This window comes from Euprymna scolopes, chromosome 41 (genome assembly GCF_053919585.1).
Source record: "Euprymna scolopes isolate OS-2025 chromosome 41, ASM5391958v1, whole genome shotgun sequence".
In the NCBI taxonomy this organism is placed as follows: Eukaryota; Metazoa; Mollusca; class Cephalopoda; order Sepiida; family Sepiolidae; genus Euprymna; species Euprymna scolopes.
The window spans coordinates 60,241,781-60,257,185 of NC_136522.1; the positions used below are offsets into that span (position 1 = coordinate 60,241,781).

At 32.8% G+C, this 15,405-nt stretch overlaps 1 protein-coding gene across 3 annotated transcripts in view; it reads left to right on the top strand.

Annotated features, from left to right (window-relative positions):
• Positions 1 to 15,405, top strand: part of LOC145266527 (centrosomal protein of 104 kDa-like) — a 122,384-nt gene that overhangs the window by 53,907 nt on the left and 53,072 nt on the right. For all 3 annotated transcript variants that reach the window (XM_080122284.1, XM_080122281.1, XM_080122283.1), the window contains exons 9-11: positions 5,254 to 5,309; positions 8,550 to 8,717; positions 10,132 to 10,159. In XM_080122284.1, coding sequence (XP_079978410.1) covers positions 5,254 to 5,309; positions 8,550 to 8,717; positions 10,132 to 10,159 — 252 coding nt within the window. The remainder of the gene's footprint in view (positions 1 to 5,253; positions 5,310 to 8,549; positions 8,718 to 10,131; positions 10,160 to 15,405) is intronic.

Sequence of the window (15,405 nt, forward strand, 5' to 3'; positions counted from 1 at the left end):
TTGGGAAAATGAACAAAAAACTTAGGCACACGGCCAACTCAAAAAGAAGTGGGGATGGTGAGGTTGGTTGATCCATCTCGTCTCTGCTGTAAATTTTAAATGATTTTTCTCTCGGCCAGCCTCTTTTATCATGGTTACCTTTTTAAATTTGTATTTATGTGTGTGTGGTGGGAGGGGGGGGACTACTTAAGCCCAATTTTAAAACATTATTTATTTATATCAAAAAATACAAAAAAGATAACAATACACTTTGATCTTGGCCAAAAGGCCAAGAGGAAAGGCCAGAGAATTTGGGTCATATGAGTTGTAGAGCAAAATGTAGTAACAATTTGGTTCTTATGTAGAATAAGGACCTTGCTATCGTCCTAATATTCCAATAGGTTTACGTAAACCACCTGAAAGTGCTAAACGAAGGTTTAGTGATTATTTTTCGCGCAAACGCTGGCCGTTTGTTGTTGTTGTTTTTGTTTTGTTTTTTGTTTTTCAATTAAAAAAGAATTCTGTTATTACGAAGATAATTAAATGAAAAATTAATTGAAAAATGATAACAATATTTTTCCTTACGAAGAATATGCAACGAATAATATTTTGACAATTTTTACAAAATTTTAAGAAGCTAAAAGTATAAATAAAAAACACTCATTGTAAGATAAGTGTCATAAATATGCATTTTGTTTTATACAACAAACAACTGATAGCAAGCAATTTGATACCTGTGCATCTATGTTACCGTGCACAAATAATAACGTTATTATTTAGAACCCCATTCTAAACATGGGGAGGAGAAGGGGTTTTGTAACTATTCTGTACTTTAACCTTATAATTTAATAAAAGAAAATGTTGTAAAAATTGAATTTAACTTGAAAATACTATTTTAAAAAAAACATGGCACCGTAACATATATGCATATACATATATATATATATATATATATATATATATATATATATATATATATATATATATATATATATATATATATAGTTGTTATGATGTTAAATGGTAATAAAATGAAAGGAACACAGGACTTTAGAAACAAACATGTATTCACATATATTACAGGCAAGGCGGGTTGAGCAATACCATTCCTCAACTGTTGGGCGTTTGCACACGACCTCCTTGGCCGCGTACCAATCTATGATTGCCGGGCATCGGTACTCGTTACCGGAAGTGTCATCACCAGTAGAAGTGATGTTATGAGATAATCCATTAATCTCATGGGGGAGCGTCTCCAACACCTTCCCTCTCAAGCTTTTTGTCCGTAAAAGCTGTCAGTACCTCTTCCTTTTAGGGTTTACCATCAATGGCTCGGTAAGCTTTCTCTTACGGAACGACCGCCGTAGTTCAAATGTTGGTTGAGGAGGTTCAAGATCAAAAGTTTCGAAGACAGTGTCTATTGGCTCATCTTCCAATGGTGGACTGTCGCGGGTTTCAACTGATCGACATCTTCTTAGTTTGTTCTGGTGACGTTTGTGGGTATATGTTGGTCCTTGGACGATACATACCATGTCACCGACTATCTTAGTAATTGTAAGTGGAGCTGTTATCACGCTCTTTTAAATTTTCCTCATACTTCTGCTGCTGGTCCATCTGGGCCTTGATTAGCTGTATTAATACTGTTTTGACCTCCTCCATTTTGTAATGGCTTTTCCAAGCGCACGAAAAAAAATTATTTCCGTTTTTGACTGGAGAAGAGAGATAAAATAATAATAATAATAATAATAATAATAATAATAATAATAATAATAATAATAATAATAAAGAAAATATCCTTTCCTTGAGTGTGTGCGTATGAGGAGGGAGCAATGTATCCCTTACGTCTTGATAAAAACCTTAGAGATAACCCAATATGAGGGTGGACAAAAAAATTTTACTTGCGAAACAGTTGGTTGGTTGGTTGTTTTTGTTTTACGGCATATCAACCCTTTTCGGGTTATTTAATGCCGAATCCAAAGATTTTGAAGAAAAAATTTTTTCATATAATGTATTTGTTGTTTTCAAGCCGGTTTCTATTTAACCCATAGTTGGAACCCTAACAGGTACTACCACTCCGGGTCAGAGTGGACATGGGAGCAATGGTAATTAAAGGGTGGCTCCACACTCCCCAAAGCCCGCAACCTGGGGCCTCACCACTGGATATAGTTTAAGGTCATATCCAGGACCCCCATTGAGGGACTTTTACCCTCTGCAGGGGGGCAGTCGGTGTATTCTAATGCCCCATCGACAGGGCCTACTTGCGAAACAGAAAATAAAAAAAAAACATATACTGTGATACAATACAGTTGCAAAAGAATAAAAAATAATTGTGGAATTGTCCGGAAGTTAACCAAAATGGCTAGGGTTTTTATGTGTATGGGGGGGTAGTTGACCTCACGAGGAAAGAAACAAATGTTTCACTTTAGAACCGACAGTTAAAAACAGAATATTTCAGAAAATTCCACTCAATGGAAAAGTATTTCCTTTAGTGCAAGTAAAACGAAAGGGAAAAAAATATTTCTGTCCCGTTAAAAATTTGCATAAAGTTAGCAGCAAAAAGCAAAGGCCAAAAATAACTTTTCTCTTCATTTGAAAAATGTCCAAATTTGCATCAGAATAAACAGTAGACAAGTTACAATGAGAATTGTTTCGCGGTAAAATTAGGTCAACATTTTTCTCTTTTTTTTTTCTTCTTTCAATAAGCAACCAAATTAATTTTTACGGCATTAACAAAAATGCGTTTGGTACAGTTCTTTTCAATTTATATATAGAGACAAAAAGATTACTTACAATTGAGTCGAGAGCTTTGCATTGCGTTCGTTTCTTTTTTATTTATTTTTTTTTTTTTTGTTTTTGTTTTTAGAATCTTCTTTTTAGAAATAGCCAAATTCTTAGCTAGTAAATCCGAAGTTCTTTTGAAGTCAAATTAATGTCATTCTTTTCCTTTTTTGTGGAGTTAACCCGTGTGAAAATCGAATCCGTATGTCGCCAGTTATTATGGTGTCAAATGGTAATAAAAACGAAAGGAACACAGGACTTTTAGAAACAAACATGTATTCACATATATTAAAGGCAAGGCGGGTTGAGCAATACCATTCCTCAACTGTTGGCCGCGTTCCAATCTCTGACTGCCGGGCACCGGTACTCGTTATCGGAAATGACTCACCAGAGGAAGATCGTCCATAAATCCCATGGAGGGGCGTCTCCAACAATATAAGAAACTTATTTCTTATCGTTGAGCACTTTCAGTTGTAATAAGTCGGTCAACTTAGCTCATACGCGCAGATCGTCAAATAATGATTAGATCACTCTGACTGATGTTAAAAATATTTAATTTATACAGTATTATATGTAGAGTAAAAATAGTAGTAATACTACTATTACTAGTGCTAACACTACTATTAATGAAAATAATCATAAAAATTATCTATTATATAAAATGCAAATCTCAGTTTGTACGTCCAGCTAAAACTCAAAAGGTGTAACTGGCCGCGTATGACCGCGTGTGAAAATGTCAGCAGCAGACGAATATGGCTAGCGAAGGTATTAGCAGCGGCAGCAGCCGTTTGAGCACTATGCAAATTAGCAAGTGTGCGCGGCCTTGCGTGACAAGAGAAAGTGACGGAGAGAGAAGCCAAATGCGCGTCGAAAAAGATAAGCGTGCAAAGTTGAACAGGAGAAGTGGCTGGCTATGACTGGCGTGTGGTCAAAGAGAGTGAAGGAAAGTGTTGATTCTGGCGAGATGGATGTGTGGCCCTGTTATGTCGGCGGAAGACTTTTAAGCTGGTGTCGAGACGGCAGGGTTTTGTTAATATTATGGCAAACGAAATTAATAGTAAAAATAAAAAAAATTAGGCATTGTTTGCAAAGTAACGGTAATAAACGACTGTATTAAAATAGAAAAAAAAAAAGTCGAGTCGGATTTTCTATATATTTCCTTTGTTTTTATTCTTTTCGACGGTACAAGACGGCGTGGAGATACCGAGAGAGGGTTGAACTGTAACGGCAACGTTACATAGGTCGAGAGAATGATTGGGAGACCGGAAGTTAAGATTATCGCGTGATTTCCGAAAAAATGATTTATTGTCTCTTTTCGTCCAAACCTTCAAACTGAGCAGTCACGCAAAATCTGTTCGTATTAAGAAACTCCGACGGAGGTGTATAGTGTGGACAACATTAGCTAGGAATTTCCTAGTATCAAAATTTTGTAATGCTTTTTGACCAAAATCGGAATAAGGAATCTAGACATAAGTTTTAGTGTTATTACATCTTGATTTTAATCTTAGTAACGGGACACAAAAATTACGTAAACTCTTTGAAGAATTAATTTTAGCTGTCTAGAATTTAATGAAGGGATAAAATGTTTGAGATGCATGAGTATCCAAAGGGATATATATATATATATATATATATATATATATATATATATATATATATATATATATATATATATATATATATATATATATATATATATATATGCAGACTACGGAATTGTATATATATATGTATATATATATATGTGCAGACTACGGAATTGACTGCCGAGTTCAAATCTAATCAGCTCTCTCTCTCTCTCTCTCTCTCTCTCTCTCTCTCTCTCTCTCTCTCTCTCTCTCTTTCTAACTCTCTAACTCTCTCTTTCTTTCTTTCTTTCTTTCTTTCTTTCTGGGTCCTGCAGCTTGTCACTTGCTTTAATAAATATCGTGTGGTTACCAGAAAAATGATTTCTATCTATCTATCTATCTATCTATCTCCCACACACACGCACGCGCGCGCGCACACACACACACACACATACATACAGTGACCCAAATGTCTCTCTCTCTCTCTCTCTCTCTCGCTCTCTCTCTCTCTCTCTCTCTCTCTCTCTCTCTCTCTCTCTCTCTCTCTCCGTCCGGAAGCTAATAAAACCTCCATTAAAAAGAATTCTTTTGTGTCTTCGTGAATTAATGAAAAAATTAGAAAGGAGTGTTAGCCGTACTGTGTATAATCGTTTTATACACACCACAAAACTGACACATCGCTGAAGTATGTATATTTTAAAAATGCTGTCTCCTAACTATAATTAAAACTTCGGTTAGCGACGATGACAGAACATACCTCGAGAAGGCTAGAATAGCGGAAACGTTGTGAACATACGAGCAAGATAAAGAAAACGATCCGAAAGATGGAAACAATGTAAATATTTAATATTTAATTTTTGTTTTATTTTGTCAAATTTTTTTCGTGTGTTTATTTTTGTTTATGGTTTTTTTTGTGTGTGTTTGTTTTCAGAAGAACGCTATGATTTTGCGAAACAGATCAAAATTGGAATTGAAAAACTACAAAAGGTTTGCAACACAAACATTTCTATTGTGTATTTATTTGTTTCATTTTTGATTATTTATTAAATTAGTTCATTTAATTTTTATTTTTATTTTATTTATTGATTTTTTATTTAGTATCTAGTTGGTTATTTGGTTTATTTTATTTTTATCATTTTTTATTTTTATCATTTTTTATTTTTATCATTTTTTATTTTATAATTTTTTATTTTTATCATTTTTTATTTTATAATTTTTTTTTTTATCATTTTTTTATTTTTATCATTTTTTTATTTTTAGCATTTTTATTTTTATCATTTTTTATTTTATAATTTTTTATATTTATCATTTTTTATTTTTATCCATTTTTTATTTTTATCACTTTTTATTTTATCATTTTTTAATTTTTATCATTTTTTATTTTTATCGTTTTTTATTTCATCATTTTTTATTTTTATCATTTTTTTATTTTTATCCATTTTTTATTTTTATAATTTTTTTATTTTTACCATTTTTTATTTTTATCATTTTTTATTTTTATCATTTTTTATTTTATCATTTTTTATTTTTATCATTTTTTATTTTAATCATTTTTTATTTTATCATTTTTTATTTTTATCATTTTTTATTTTAATCATTTTTTATTTTTATCATTTTTTATTTTTATCATTTTTTATTTTATCATTTTTTATTTTAATCATTTTTTATTTTAATCATTTTTTATTTTAATCATTTTTTATTTTTATCATTTTTTATTTTTATCATTTTTTATTTTATCATTTTTTATTTTTATCATTTTTTATTTTTATCATTTTTTATTTTTATCATTTTTTATTTTTATCATTTTTTATTTTATCATTTTTTATCTTTATCCATTTAATTATCATTTTTTAGTTATTTTGTTTTTATTTTTATTTATTTATTTATTTAATATTTATTTATCTATTATATTTGGATTTATTTTATTTTAATTTAATTTTATTCATTTATTTTATTATATATTCATTTTATTTTTATTTTTTATTTATTTTTTATTTATTCATCAATTTATCTTTTCTCTTTTTCATTTTTATTCATTTTTCATTTTTATTTATTGATTATTTACTTATTGTATTATTTTTATTTATTTATTTATTTGTTTATGTATTTCGCAATTATATATATTTATTAACCCGGGTTTTGGAAAGGAATTAAATTTAAATATTAATTTACAGAGTTTATCAGCGAATGCCTAGACAAAGTTCAAACTCTATTTCATAGGTGATGCTCTTTTCTCTTCCTTGCAACCTCTTTCTCGCAGACACATTCTGAGCCTGTCTCTGTTCTGCCGTGATTTTTAATAAAGTACTCGACTGAGTTCTAATCTATGCCCCCCCCCCGCAAAACTTTCACATCCAACACTCGACTAACTACAACCACTATCAATAATTTCTCCCACTCTCTAACTGTATCTAAATCTAAACGCAAATTGTATGAACAAAGCTGCTTTCCTAAAATTGCTGTTCCGCTGGCCTGCTTTCCGGCTAACTGCAACATGGTCGTCTTCAAGTCTAATATAAACAAGTTCTTTTTGAGCTGTCCACTTAAATAATCAAATTATACCAAATTTTCACCACAAACGATTACTACGCTATTGTAGCGTTGTTCAATTTTATGTCCTATTATACAACCTTAATCTTAACTTGGAATAACATATAAAAACACACACACACACACACATACATATATATATATATATATATATATATATATATATATATATATATATATATATATATATATCCGGTAACCGAAAATATATGTAACTGAACAGATAAAATGGTAATAAAAAATAAAACGCATATTTGCTCTGCAATAGTATTGAGCACTCTCTTCAGGTTTTACTAATTACCATTTTTACCATATATATATATATATATATATATATATATATATATATATATATATATATATATATATATATATATATTAGTGATGGGACGATCGATTATTTTTCCCAATTCAGATACACTTACCGATTCTGTACTAAATTTCCCATTCCGATACAATTACCGATTCCGGTTCAGATTCAGATTCTTTATAAATTTGTAATAATTTAACTATAGATTTGTTATTTTCCCTGATTTTTGTAAAAATATGCAGATATTTTCCTGAACGTAAAATCGATTTTAGCTTTACTGGTAATTTAAAATCAATTAATATTTATTATTTTATCATTTTTACCTGCGATTTTAGATTTTACTTCAAACAAAATCAAATTCAAAAAAAGGCAATTAAAAGAATCGTTTTGGCATTGGAAAATAGGCATCAATTTTTCTGATGCCAATACCGATTTCGATACCAACAAATCTTCAGATTTTTCCGATTCCCGATTCCGATTTAGAATAATCGTCCCAACAGTATATATATATATATATATATATATATATATATATATATATATATATATATATATATATATATATATATATATGAGAAATTTATTACTGTGAGTCCAGAATGAGTTTACATATTGTTTCAACTAGAGGAAGATCCCCAAAGAGAGGAAAAATCCAACTAGCATCGTCAGAATATCCAACTAGCATCGTCAGAATATCCAACTAGCATCGTCAGAATTCATAGATGTCCATCTATGAATTCTGACGATGCTAGTTGGATTTTTCCTCTCTTTGGGGATCTTCCTCTAGTTGAAAAAATATGTAAACTCATTCTGGACTCACAGTAATAAATTTCTTATATACTGCTCTGGCTACACATTGAGTACTCTATTCCGGTTTTTTCACCACTGGTAAATAAATATATATATATATGTTTACGCAGCCAGACAACGTCACAGTTTACAAGAGCCAAGAAAACCAACAAACCGGAAGTCCAAGACTAGAGTTTTGCCCTCATTTGGGATCATCAGTTAGACACATTCGAACTCGGGATTTATGTTTAACTGATGAGCCCAAATGAGGACGAAACTCTAATCATTATTTGGGGGGGGGGTACAAAACTTTATTATAGCTATGAAAAAGGGAAGACTGAGTTTTTTTGTATCCATGGTAAAAAGTAGGACAAAGGGAAAATATTTAATGAGAGAAAAAAAAAAGAAAAAAAATAGATAATGCGGAAGAGTTGGCCGACCAGGTTTCGCCCTCTCTTTTCAAAGGCCAAATCGAGGGGGGGGTATTACTACAGGGAAACGAATTTTTAAAATTTATATATATTTTCATTATTAAATATGTACATTGAGTTCTTTTTTCAATCTGATCGCATCCCCAGGGTGGTGAACGATTGGGAAAACTAGAGGTTGAAAAGCGCCATGCAGCCGAATACGAAGACTTCGACAAGGCTTTAGAGAAAAAGGTGCAGATTGACGAATTCCGATTCCGACTCTACAAGGAATTGGATCTGAACAATCTCCTAGACATGAAGATCGCTTCTTTATCTGTAAGTATGATCCAGGTTGTCCACTATGGCGATACCTCTAAAACAGCACCTCTGTTATTCCTGATATTCATAAACAACCTCCCTGATGAAATGATCTCCAAAAATGGGTTTATTTGTTGATGACACCACGCTCTATCACGAACACGAGGGGAAAACAAATAGGCATAATTTGTTGATGACACCACGCTCTATCACGAACACGACGGGAAAATAGGCACATATCTAAGTCAATGGTCGAAACTTTAGAAAATGATATCTACTCAGCATTTTTTTTAATGAAAAATACCTAATATATATATATATATATATATATATATATATATATATATATATATATATATATATATTTGTTTATATAAATAAAAATAGGGTGCCATGTGAAGGCTGCCAGCAAAGTGTTTTCAAGATAAAAAAACCGGATTCGAACTTGGTACACCTAGGTTGGTAGTTTGTGTTGTTTGTATATATGTATATGTGCATATATATATATATATATATATATATATATATATATATATATATATATATATATATATTTGTTTATATAAATAAAAATAGGGTGCCATGTGAAGGTTGCCAGCAAAGTGTTTTCAAGATAAAAAAAAACGGATTCGAACTTGGTACACCTAGGTTGGTAGTTTGTGTTGTTTGTATATATATATATATATATATATATATATATATATATATATATATATAATAAATACGAAATCTGCATGAATTAAAATATCGTATTTAAGCGTATTTATTTTTAGACAGGGTAATGCCGGGCGCTCTGCATATATATATATATATATATATATATATATATATATATATATATATATATATTTGTTTATATAAATAAAAATAGGGTGCCATGTGAAGGTTGCCAGCAAAGTGTTTTCAAGATAAAAAAAACCGGATTCGAACTTGGTACACCTAGGTTGGTAGTTTGTGTTGTTTGTATATATGTATGTGTGCAAATATATATATATATATATACATTAAAGCTTTCTTCAGCCTTGTCAGACTATGGATACTCAAGGTAAGGGTGCCGGCGCGTGAAATTTTTGTGGCAAGAGTTGCGCAGTCTCTAACCACACCTCTCCTGATTCAACATTGTTGAATACTAGTGGCAAGTGGAGGTTCAGGACGACTGGAAACAATGCCGAGATAAGCGGAAAGCACATACAGTGTCTAGAATTCCTAAATGGTCACCCATCTGGTACTAACCAGGCTCAACGTTGCTTAACTTTGGTGTGTCAACGTTATTATGCCTTGTGTGTGTATATATATATATATATATATATATAATTCCTTTTGATAATTACTTTTATCATAACTTAATTAATAATAAATCATTTTTAATAATTACTTTTGTAATAAATTCTTTTTAGCTGAGATTTAATTAATGCAATAATTCTATTTGCAGTTTCTGCCTGAGGAAATGCCAATCTCTGGTAAGTACAGACGCATACATATACAATCGTGTATGGCGAATATATCCGGTGGACCAAGTGCAAGAGAGATGCAAACAATTGTAGTTGGAGGGACGGGTTAGAACTCTAAAATGATCTCTCGGTTGGAGTTACTGAAAAAGTGTGTGGATGTTTGGATGTTGGTGCCTCATCATTAGCAAAAGCAAAGGATAAGAAAATTCAACTTTTTTTGGTATTTTTTACCCCCCCCCCCCCCAAAAAAAAGGCACAGTGCCACTTTGATGTAGGCGACTACTATCTGGGACATAATTTGCAGAGAGTTGAGCAGCAAGATGTCTGTTTACATTACACGAACTTCTGCATATCAGTACAGTCAGGGAAGCAAGAACCCGGAAGAGAATTCCAAAGTCTAGCCGTCCTAGAGAAGAAACTATTAGAGTAGATGGCTTTCTTACATCTGGGGATTTCTACTGTGTAGGGGTGGGATTTTGCTGCTTGTTGGGTTTGTCAGGGGTATTTACGTCGATGAGGTACAAGAGCTTGTAGTTCGTCGGGGCACCTACTATTAAATTACTTGTAAAACAGGCAGAGGGATGCAAAATTTCGTCGATGAGACAGAGGTTGAAGCCTAGCTGACAGTGCGAGATTTATTAGGTTGGCAACTCTCTTTTCAATCCTGTCTAAGAGTTAGAAACTAGTAGCAGATGCACCAGCGCAAATGTGGGAACAATACTCCATATATGGGCGAATGGTGGCCTTGTAGAGGTAAGGGATACTCTCAGGCATAAGTAACTTTCTAGCACGGTAGAGAGAGCCCACCTTCTTTTTTTTTTTTTTTTACACAGGCATCACCACATTATCAAAGCCAAGAGGCCACTCAAGGATAAGGGTTAAAGAGTGTACAGTAGAAATTGGAAAATATAGTAATCATTAGTAATGAAAATTCGGTAAATTTGTTAACTTATATGGAACGGCTCATCAAGAACTTGTTTACGTTAGACTTGAAGACAACCATATTGTAGTCAGCTGGAAAGCAGGAAAACGGAAGGCAATGCCACAGGCGTGCAGTTCTAAGAAAGAAGCTTTGTTCATGGAATCTACGTTTAGGTTTAGGCACAGATAAAGAGTGGGGGGAATTATTGATAGTGTTTTCAGCTAGACGAGTGTTTCTTGTGAAAGTTTGGCGAGGGGAGACCATAGACTGAAGCTCAGTCGAACACTTTCCATGAAAATAACGATACATCAGATACATGGAACGCAGAGGTAGATCGGATATAAATGTACGGAAGCTATCTCAGTCAGCCTTAGTGTATCGATATACTGTACGATGAAGAGGTACGTCTGGGGACTTATTACATTTCATTTTTATCTTAATTGATACAACAGAGTGGTCGGAAGATCCAAGAGGAGACAGAACAGAAACTGAACATAGTTCAGGGCAAGTTGTGAGAAAAAGGTCTAGTAGACTCGCATACTGGCCGTCACTGTCAGGCACACGGGTGGGTTCGTGAACAATCTGAGTGAGGTCATAAGCAATTTTGCAGCAGTTTTGATAATGTTCTTAATATATCTGTTCCAACTCATGTTCCCCATGAACGTTAAGTTGGGGAGTTTGAACGAAGTACTTTCAGGTAATGTATTATTAGCCATGGCTATTAGTTGTTGAAGGTTTTGTAATTATTAAAGGAAAGAAGTTTTTAGATAAATTCTAACCGGTGATCGGTTTTAAATGTCTCCTGTGAACGTTCTGGAACGGTGTAAGTGAGTGGCGGTGGTAGGATGAATTTGTTAGAGAGAGTATACTTTACTACTTCCATTAAATGTAACCGATTTTTACAGTGGACTCTCACCAGACAGAATATAGGAAACTCTGATCAGCAAGATACTGGACAGCTAATAAGCCTATAACATACGACAGATGTCGCGATTCAGTTTGTGAATGATACGACTGCACCAAATGTATACAGGTGCAGTCCTATAAATGTCAAAGTCGGAGGGGAAAAAATGAGTTCATTTTATTTATATATGGCAGCATTAAATGTTATCCATTTTTGTCCCCATTCCACTACTGACTGGAGGGTTAGGGTTAGGGTTAGGGTTAGGTCTTCCTCTAGGGTTTCACCATTGCCTTGGATACGTGTTCATTCATTTTCCCCTAGGGTCTGTTATAGAGAGTGGTTTCGTCAGCAAATATACCCATCTCAGATACAATTTTATGAGGGAGGTCATTGATGAATATCAGGAATATTAAAGGCCCAAGGATCGACCCCTGTGGTACGCCCGCATTTGTAGCATATTGTTTTGACGTCGAGGAAAACCTGGATTCTTCCCTTATTTAAGAATGAAATGAAAAGGATTATAAATACCCATATCCATTGCCAATATATAGTCACTCGAACATGCCGACATAGATAGATAGAGAGAGAGAGAGAGAGAGAGAGAGAGAGAGAGAGAGAGAGAGAGAGAGAGAGAGAGACGGACAGACAGACAGAGATAGAGATAGAAAGAAAGAAAGAAAGAAAGAAAGAAAGAAAGAGAAAAAGAGAGAAAGAGAGATAAAGTGATAGAGAGAGAGAAAGAGAGAGAGAAAGAGATAGAAGGAGAGATAGAGAGAGAGAGATAGAAAGAGAGAGAGAAAGAGAGAGAGAAAGAGAGAGGTGAGGGGGGAGTGACGTTCAAAACTGCAATCTGCTCGTGAAAATTGCCACAGAAACGTATGGAATGCTTCAGACTGCTTTTAGACCATCTTGTATGAATCAAGCATCAGTGTATGAGTGGTATAAGAGATTCAAGAAAGGCAGGGAGTCTGTGAGGGATGATGAGAGGTATGGAAGGAGTAAGGAAGTCAGAACACCAGAGTGGATTGGCCAAATAACGAATTTCACGGATAAGAACCATCATGCGTCTACAAAAACAATAAGTGCACAATTTGATGTCAGTGTGGGAACTGTACACACAATTATTCGCGAGGAACTGAAGATGCGGAAGATACAATCAATAACGAATCTTTAAGGAAATTAAAATCCAAATTAAAACAAAAAACACTCGTTGTAAAGTAAGTTTTATGACTTATTGTACAGCAAGCAACTAATAACAAACAAATTTGGGTCATATGAGTTGGTATTTATTTGCTTCCCCACTGAGCAAAGTAGGCACAAGGCCGTTTTTTTAATGTGGAGAGAGAGGGAGGGGTTTTTCCCAAGGGTACTCAGAGAGAACTACAGACTATTTAACCAAGATGGGCATTAAGAAAGTGCCTCACTCTCCTTATAGTTCAGACCTTGCTCTCTGTGGCTTTTAGTTATTCCTTAAAGTTAAGGAAAACCTTAGAGGTTGTCGTTATGAGACAATTGAGGAGATGAAAGAGGCTGCGACGATGGTGATTGACACGCTCACGCAAGAGGACTTCCATGGGCCTTCTAGAAGTTGTTGGAATGGTATAACAAGTGCATTGCAACCGGGGGAGATTACTTCGATTTTTGGAATATAGAGTTTCATGTGTGTACTATCAATAAAAGTACCTATACGAAAAGAAATCTGGAAACTTATTGAAGGCACCACGTAGATAGATAGATAGATAGACAGATAGATAGATAGATAGATAGACAGACAGACAGATAGATAGATAGATAGATAGATAGATAGATAGATAGATAGATAGATAGATAGATAGATAGATAGATAGATAGACAGATAGATAAATAGATAGATAGATAGATAGATAGACAGGCAGACAGATAGATAGATAGATAGATAGATAGATAGATAACAATTGCTTCGTCTTGACAGATGCTAGCTATCTCAATGTTTATCACCACCCTCACTGTAGTTGTTGTGCGAATTGTCAGTGATGCTCAAACTATGTCTGTAGGCCTGAACGTGGCTTCTGAGGCCAGCAACTGACGTGACAAAGTCAAGTGTTGAAATAAAATTTAAAAAAATAGGAGGCATTACTTTCGGAACGTCTCTTGTGGCATAGATAAATAGATATTGGCCAGAGATCAGGCCAATGAACATGACAGCGTGACGTCATTACCAGATCAACATGTAGGTAAAGGCACAAAGGTGCTTAAAGTTTCCGGTGTTCAACCACGTGGCCACAAAAAATATTTTTCGTGACCTTATATTTGTGGCTGTTATAATTATGTGTTTTTTATTCTCCTAAAGAGAAAAAAACAATTCTCCATTTAAATTATTATTACAATTATCATAATTGCACATTGGAATAATTTTAATCTAACAAAATATAACGGTAAGTAAACTTGTTTTATTTCTATCAAAGAAAGTCGAATATTTCATTTTAATTATTTTTATTAAACTGCAAAACAATTTTTATATGAGAATATTTTTCAGTTCGTTCTTTTAATAATAAATAAAACTTTTCATTGAGTATTTCCAAATATTTTAAAGTTAAAAGCATTTTTCACGACAGTTTTTTATTTTATTTTTGTTGTTGTCTTACTTTGTTTTGGTCTGGGGTTTGTTTTTTTTTTGTTTTTTGTTTTTTTGCTTGTTTGCTTGTTTTTTAACTAAAACGATCGATGAATTCAATATTTTAGCACCGGGCGTAATTTATTTCTTTGAAATATATTTAAAACTTAAACAGTTTTTGTTTGTTTTATAACATTTTACGTGACTGAAATAGGAAATGAAATAGGAAATTCTCTATTTTCACCAGAGTCATACGAACACAAATTCATTTTAAAAATTTATTAACTAATCAGTTTTAATTAAAGTTTTGATATGAACTAAAAATAAAGAATACATTAAATTTTAGTTTACATATTTTCTTGTGTTTTATCTTATAAATAAATGTTGTACGCACCGTGCTGAAATAATAACGTTATTCAGAAAGCCATTCTTAACAGGAGGGGGGCTTACTAAGTATTCTGCACTTTCACCTAACAATTTAACGAAAAAAGATACCATAAAAATGTAATTTAATTTGAAAATCCTATCTAAAATATAGAACGGTGTGTACATTACACAAGCACCATTATTATTATTATTATTATTATTATTATTATTATTATTATTATTATTATTATTATTATTATTATAACAACAATAATAAAAATAGGTACTTCATGGGGAATGTTGACCCTGCGTAAACGAGTTTTAATTTAATGGTTGTTCCCTAAAAAGCGCATACGCAAAAGTTTCATTGGTTTTTAAAAGATACTATACTTTTTTAAAGATACTATTTGAGGCAAAAAAGGCCAAAAGCATTATTTGAGTATGTATGACAAAATAAATGTAACAAAAAT